The 7,515-nt window shown below is 40.4% G+C and overlaps 2 protein-coding genes across 3 annotated transcripts in view; both read left to right on the top strand.

Moving 5' to 3' along the window:
* The first annotated feature begins 547 nt into the window (after nt 1-547).
* Nucleotides 548-3,456, top strand: LOC111404126. 2 transcript variants are annotated; one of them, XM_023032871.1, is made up of 4 exons: nt 548-1,021; nt 1,148-1,201; nt 1,809-1,934; nt 3,017-3,456. In XM_023032871.1, exons 1-4 carry the CDS (start codon nt 629-631, stop codon nt 3,203-3,205), a joined length of 762 nt encoding a protein of 253 aa, XP_022888639.1. In that variant the 5' UTR covers nt 548-628; the 3' UTR covers nt 3,206-3,456. The 2 variants fall into 2 exon arrangements, with proteins under 2 accessions (XP_022888639.1, XP_022888640.1); XM_023032872.1 differs by having other exon boundaries at nt 549-1,021; nt 3,020-3,456.
* A 3,032-nt stretch (nt 3,457-6,488) lies between these two features.
* The window catches only part of LOC111404747 (transmembrane protein 120 homolog), a 6,944-nt gene continuing 5,917 nt past the window's right edge, over nt 6,489-7,515 (top strand). The window contains exon 1 of the mRNA XM_023033509.1: nt 6,489-6,578. Within this exon, the coding sequence (XP_022889277.1) occupies nt 6,489-6,578 (90 nt within the window). The remainder of the gene's footprint in view (nt 6,579-7,515) is intronic.

The following is a 7,515-nucleotide window of genomic DNA, read 5'->3' as shown; positions in this document are numbered from 1 at the left end:
AAAAAATCACGCGTCATTGTGTTTGTGTTATGTACAAATTAGGTATTCTAAAAGATTTTGTTTCCCATTATAAGACAAAACCAACTTCAACTTTGTCAACTGAAAAGCAATTTGATAAAGATCAATTATTATTTCTTTGCGACCTTTCCAAATCAGTCAGCATAAGTGGACATACTCAATTAACTCGAAAAGAACCTAGCGATGGTGGCAGTGGGAGGGTTGGCCATTGCCACAAAAGCTATTGGGGCCAAACAGGTCTGATGAAAGTTCAATAGAGTTGTTCTATTGAGAGATTATGTAATTAAAAGTCGTATACCATTATGGGGAAAAAGTGGATAAATTTTTTTAATTTAATAAAATGTGTTGTTAAAAATTAAATTGACAAAATTTGATCAACTTATAACTGTCTTCACTAACCTACCTGCAGAGCTTGTTAGAGCACATTTCACGATTTATCTCCCTTATAAAATTTTAGGGACGGGGATAGGAACCCTCGAGGTTGGGGTTGAACCATGATTTTTTTTTTTTAAATTAAAATGTCTTCGTATCAGGACGATGTTCTCTAGCCTTCCACATAATTCATCATCTTTCTTTTGGCCTTCGCAAACTCACGCCCCTGTTTGTGGTCATGTCGTCGAGCCTGCCATGGCAGCCTTTAATACCGGCAAAAACTAAGCGCTTCAATTACTATCGCAAAACCCTCAAACCAAATTTCGTTCGTATTCACCAAGCGGGGAGTATTCAGGCCTTCAGGCGCAGCGACCTTGATGGGTTCGCCAAGCGCGTGACCTCCGGCGAGGCCTGGAGGGACGTGTGGAGGAGTGCTAATGATGGGTTCGAGCAGCTCGTGTACGAGAGCAAGAAGACAGCTGAGCGTATTAACAGGAGATATGCTGTCTCGGAGAGGTTCTCGGAGGTGACAAATTCTGCGGCAGACCGTGCCCGTGAACTCGACCGCGAGTTCGGAATAACGCAGCGCTGGCGGACTTTTTCTCTTGATTTTAGTAGAAATTGGCCGAGGGTCTGTCAGTGGCTTATTGCTAGCAGCCATATTCTGAATTTCTTTAGAATCTTATAAGATGATGTTTCTTTAATTAAGTTGGAATTTCAGTTGGTAATATAGTTCTGTTACTCGTTGTCTTTGCAGTACAGGAGGCAGTTCAGTAATTTTCTTGATACACCGTTAGGAAGGAGTTTTGCTGTAAGTATAATTCACATTTTTGTTAGGCCTATCTTGTTAGAAATATGGTTGCATGTGTTTTTTGATTACGTTTTAGTGTTGTACATTCATACTTCTCTATATCTTGATAAAATTTGAAATTTTGGAAGGTAAAATGTAGCGTGATCTTTCTAATTTAGAAAGACAATTATAGGTTTGAAATGACCACGATATTCTTTGTTGTGAAAGCGAGTTAATTGGGTTTGAAAATGACAACTTTCTCATTGTATGAGGACCTCGTTCTCTAAAGTCGATAAAAATACATTGTTAACTATGAAACACTGGTATAATTTCTGACTTGTATGAAGCACTGATAGTATTTTCTAATTAGTTAGTTTCAGACAGACCGAACCATAATTATATTCTAAGGTTTCCGTATCTGAAAAGGAGATTTTGCATTAACATCAATTGAAAGCATTCTCTGGTTGTCGGATGGATGTAGATCAAAATTGGGTTTTTTCAATGTATGGACTATAAATTCATTAGCTAGGATCATCAGGATTGTTCTTTCGGAGTGTTATGACTACTGGATTGAAAACCTTTCAGTGTTGGTTCTCTACATTCTAAATCTGAATATAACTTTGTGCAGACAATCTTCTTTGTATGGTTTGCTCTGTCTGGATGGCTATTCCGGTTTCTGATATTCGCCACGTGGGTACTGCCATTTGCCGGTCCTCTCCTAATTGGGGCTGTGGCCAACAATCTTATCATTAAGGTAACATTGTTTGACGTTATCATCCTCTTTTGACTTTCTTATCATTTATTGGTCATGCAAATGCAATAAATTGAATCAAGTGGTGTGTAAGTGCATCTTGAATAAATTGCCCTGGATATGGCACGAATGCCCAGGATTGTAACAAGTTGCTTAATATCAGTGTGCTAAAAAGATAGGACATTGCTGACTGACCAACTATTGTTTGAGTATTTCTTTTCAGTTTTCCGTTGCTTATCAATGTCTAGGTTTTTCATTCATCTCAAGGAAGTTCATTTTTCTGGCTTTTGTGGATTTTTCTCTGTGAAAGATTTGTAAGTGCGACATTTGCTTATCAAAAATGTTCTGTTGGCAAAAAAGAGGAAAGAAATCCATTTACCATTTTGCACAGTTTTTAGGTGTAAAATGCCAGTGTTCAACTGTATTCACTCTTCGCAGCCTCGGCCTGTTTCATCAAAATATCTTTATATGACTAGTACAAATTTGTCATTCATGTTATAGTTTGTTTCCCTCAGTTGCCTATTATTCAGTTTTCAGTTTGTGACTTGTCTGTCTAGCACAGCTTAATCAAGCAAAAAGTCCTCATAAATGTTCAACTATATATCTTATCCAACATATATTGTCACATTTGTTTTGATACTAATCACAAATTAAATTCCAAATAAATTGATTTTAAATAGGAAATACAATTGGTATTTAAATGACCAGTGAAGACATTTTAGCCTTGGATGGCTCTTATAATTTAATGTCTGAGTGAAGCTCCATTTTTTATGACATGCAAATGGTAATAAGTTTAATATTTTTCTGGAATTTTCATGCGGAGAGCTGCATTTTATATGGTGCCATATAAAATACGTCTGCAGCATGCTCTATTTCTGTAGACCCTGGTAGATATTATTTTTACGGTTCTACCACAGCAAAAGTTCCCCTAAATTTAAATTAGTTATTTTCTTGTATTTAGCTTTGTCATCCCCCTTTTTTTTGGTTATTTGCAAGCTGATGTTTACTTAGATCCCTAATCATGGAAATGATCCAATATTAATTAGTATGAGCACGTATGATTCATGTGTACTAATTTTTCTAAGCAGGGAGAATGCCCATCATGTAGGAGGCAGTTTGTTGGATACAAGAGCCAAACAGTTCGCTGTGCAAGTTGTGGAAACATTGTATGGCAGCCACAGGGTGACTTCTTTTCAAAAGGCAGCCGAGGTACCAGTTCCTCTTCGAAAAAGAGTAAACCGGATATCATTGATGTTGAATTTGAAGAGAAATGAACGAAGATCGACAGATGGCTTTGATGTCCTCTACATTAAGTATTCATATGCAATGATGTCATACTAAAACACAATGGAATGCATTTTTATTTTTTTTGAAACACTAATTACTTTTGGTTCATATCCAGTTGTTATGTATCGTAGGTAGGATATGACGTCTTAATATTTGTAGGCTGAGAAATGAAAGTAACATCACTTTTGTTGTACAAATTTTTCATCATGAGCAATTGTGGAATATTTTTTCTTGTTTTTGGATTGCTTAATTGCAATTTTATCTAATTAAGGTTCTTTTGCAAAGTAGATCTCAAAGTGATCTCGAACCTGGGATCTTGGAAATATGACATTACGGTGCTAGACGAGTGAAAGTAATCATCCTCGTGCCTTTTATACCAATAGGGGCTGGCTATCTATAAGAGATTAAAAATGAGATTAAAAATCGTTGATATCCAGATTCTCGACTGCTTGTCTATAAAATGCAGCTTGATAACCATTGTCTGTGACTGAAAAAAGAGTATTTTCGATGTTCAATCTCCTCCATGCTGACAACCTTGTCCGGGAAAGAGGAAGGATTAACTTCCTTGCTCTTGTAGTGCTTGTTTGATATTGCTTTTAAGTCTTATAAGCAACATCTCTGCAAAATTTGTGCATAAAGTTGTGGATTAATATAAAATTTGACCAACATATAAGTAATTTTAAGCTTTGCCAAACATAAAATATATAACCTAGACCCATGACAAGGGGAAAAAAGGGTGAACAAATTGACCAGCAAATTCTCTTACGAATGATCAATATGGTAACTACAGTTTTCTATTTTTAGATAGCATGATTAGGGCTCTTGGGGATCTCCAGTTTCTTGTGGGAGCAAAAATAAAAAATAAAATAAAATTTCCTTGCAACTAAGCCCCTGTGATTTGTATACAAACCGTCTCTGATTCACAATCACATTGCAAAAAACACTTTTAAGTGAAAGGCAACTTATTTGTGACCTGACTATGGCAGTAAAATACTACATTACAATGATAAAACGCAGCAGTAAAACTGTAGAAGTGGTGGCACCATGAGCCAAAAAACACAGTGGAACTAGATAAATGAGTAAACCAGTGAAAGCACAAATTTTACGTAGTTCACCAGAGATGGAGAAATAAATTAAATAAAGGGTGGGGTGGAGGGATATTTTCTTGAAAAGGAAAGGTGATTGTTATGTAAGTTTGAGTGCATGAAAATGGGAAGCAAGTTTACAACTTACCCTGGAAACCCAAATTAGGTTCTTCCTTTCTCTACAAAAACATTTCGGAAATATAAAAAGTTACGATTCAAGAAATGTTTACACCTGATATCAGTTAGCATAGGAAACCACTTCCCTTGGGGGCGCTCTACCTCTATGTAAGATCGACGATCGGCATGGGATTACTTATAAGGCCATCTCAACACTTAGCCTCAAAATCTCTGATGAATTAATAAGGTTACACGGCGGTCACCACGGGCACAACCTCCCGAGGTAGTTAAAACTTCCCACCCCGAACGTGGGGATAATGGGAAGGCCAACGTGTGACACATGGCAGCACAACCATCCGGCTCCTGCTCAGCTTCCGACGTCAATAAATACCTTCTAAGGGCAACAGGTATGATTTGATTGCACATTTTTTAGCCTTCTGAATTCCAAACTTATTTTCTCCTAACGCGCCTACTGATTTTCACATCGGAGGTAAAACGGGGGAGAAAGTCCCGCCATCACTTTTCTAGTTACACTCGCCCATCAGACTAGTAGAAACGCCAAAGGCCGCCAGGCAGATGAGGATGCATTATTCCACCACCATTTCATTCTGCCTGGCGGCCTTTGGCGTTTCTGCTACTTTGATGGGCTAGTGTAACCTGAAAAGTGAGGGCGGAGCTTTCTCCCCCGTTTTACCTCCGGTGTAAAAATAAGTAAGCGCGTTAGGAGAAAATAAGTTTGGAATTCAGAAGGCTAAAAAATGTGCGATCAAATCATACCTGTTGCCCTTAGGAGGTATTTATTGATGTCGGAAGCTGAGTGGGAGCCGGGTGGTTGTGGTGCCATGTGTCCCACGTTGGCCTTCCCATTATCCCCACGTTCGGAGTGTGGAGTTTTAACTACCTCGGGAGGTTGTGCCCGTGGTGACCACCGTGTAACCTTATTAATTTATCAGAGATTTTGAGGCTAAGTGTTGAGATGGCCTTATAAGTAATCTCATGCTGGTCGTCAGTCTTGCATAGAGATAGAGCACCCCGAGGGGGGGTCGACGGTTTCTTATAGTGGTAGATCACCCTGGGGTATCAACATGTTCCTCATGGTCAGGATGGATCCTAAGTCAGGTGCGAGAGGGGGTATATCAACCAGCTGTTGAATTTGAGCTTTTAGAGTAGAGGAAACATCTACTTGACTATTGAAAAGGAGAATTTGAGGGTGCCGCCAATTGGTATTGAAAGGAAACCGACCTGCTGAAGGCTGGGCAAAGAAAAACCGAGATCTCTAACCATTATTCGAATTCCTGAACTTAGGAAATAGCAAAGGGACCCTAGCGGTAAAAAAGACAAACGCATTGCACTGTGCTAGTTCATGCATCTCAAAGACACACCTAAAGAGGTCTATGGAAAGCGAAATTTGCCTCCTAAGGCAAACATACAAGAAATAGAGTGCTTTTTTTCCAAGCACTGGGGTTTATTTAACTAGGAGTAAGATGAAATTCATTGAAAATCGACACAAAGAAAGGATGAATGGGTAGCCGGAAACCACAATCCATGATGTCCTTGTACACCGCTATCTCGTGGGGATCGGACCCAGGGAGCCTCTCTTTGGGGCCTGGGGCTCTATAGATGTAATCGTCGACGGGATCATACCTAGCAAGACATTTCTCTAACTTAAGCGGGGAATTATAAAGGCTATAACTTTTTGAAATTTCAAAGGGGACGATCTCACCAGCTGGATCTCGCTCGATTTCTAAGTATTGATTTGGAGACTTGGTGGAGCCAACATGTCCCTTGGGGGAATTTGAAATAAAAGCTTGAGAATTAACTGAAAGGGTTTGGCTATCAGACTCAAATGGAAACCCATCGGACGAAGGGAGAGAGGTCGAAAGACTTTGACCGATCGAACCTCCGATCGACCTCCCAGATGCACAACGGGGGGTTGGTCGATCGACCAGCCTCGTCGGACCGATCGTCCGACCAGCCGGTCGGATTTTTTCTGGCGTCGACCGGCCCCCCATCATTACTTTCATCGGAAGAAGAAGAAATGATAGTCTTGTACATGATTTTGCAAAAAATGAAGAAGAAGAAATATGAGATACCTTGGAGGAGAGGAAATCTTGGAAGAGAGGAGACACTAAGATGTAAAAAAAAAAATGGCTCACATGTGAGGGACCACCCCCTTTTATAGGCAAAAGGGATTCAAAATTTTTGGGGAGAAAATTCCCTCCAAGATCATGCCCAATGATTGGGTGTCAAATGTACAGTGAAATAGCCGTCCTGACCAAATCGCACTACTCGACTTGTTCATTCGAGTTAATTTTATTTAAAAAAAATCCATTTAAAGGAAGTTGCTACACCTTTGACCTATATATATATATATATATATATATATAGAGTAGGGGGGCTAATGATATCAGTTAACATAGGAAATCGCTTTCAGAGATAGGCAATGTAAATCGTGACACGCCGATGCGAAACTGTCGACCCCTCCCGGGGCCGCTCTACCTCTACAAGAGACCGTCGACCCCCCGGGGTGCTCTTCCTCTACAAGAGATCGTCGACCCCCCGGGGTGCTCCTCTACAAGAGATCATCAACCCCCAGGGTGCTCTATCTCTACATGAGACCATCGACCCCCCAGGGTGCTCTACCACTATGAGAAACCGTAGACCTCCCCTTCCCTGGGGGCGCTCTACATCTATGCAAGACCGACGACCGGCATGAGATTACTTATAAGGCCATCTCAATACTTAGCCTCAAAATCTCTGATGAATTAATAAGGTTACACGGCGGTCACCACGGGCACAACCTCCCGGGGTAGTTAAAACTCCCTACCCCGAACGTGGGGATAATGGGAAGGCCAACGTGGGACACGTGACACCACAACCACCCGGCTCCCGCTCAGCTTCCAACGTCAATAAATACCTCCTAAGGGCAACATGTATGATTTGATTGCACATTTTTTAGCCTTCTGAATTTCAAACTTATTTTCTCCTAACGCGCCTACTGATTTTCACACCGAGGTAAAACGGGGGAGAAAGCCCCGCCCTCACTTTTCAGGTTACACTCGCCCATCAGAGTAGCAGAAACGCCAAAGGCTGCC

This window comes from Olea europaea, chromosome 11 (assembly GCF_002742605.1).
Source record: "Olea europaea var. sylvestris chromosome 11, O_europaea_v1, whole genome shotgun sequence".
NCBI classification, from domain to species: domain Eukaryota; kingdom Viridiplantae; phylum Streptophyta; class Magnoliopsida; order Lamiales; family Oleaceae; genus Olea; species Olea europaea.
Note: the sequence above shows the minus strand (reverse complement) of the source record. Positions and strands in the feature narration are given on the sequence as shown.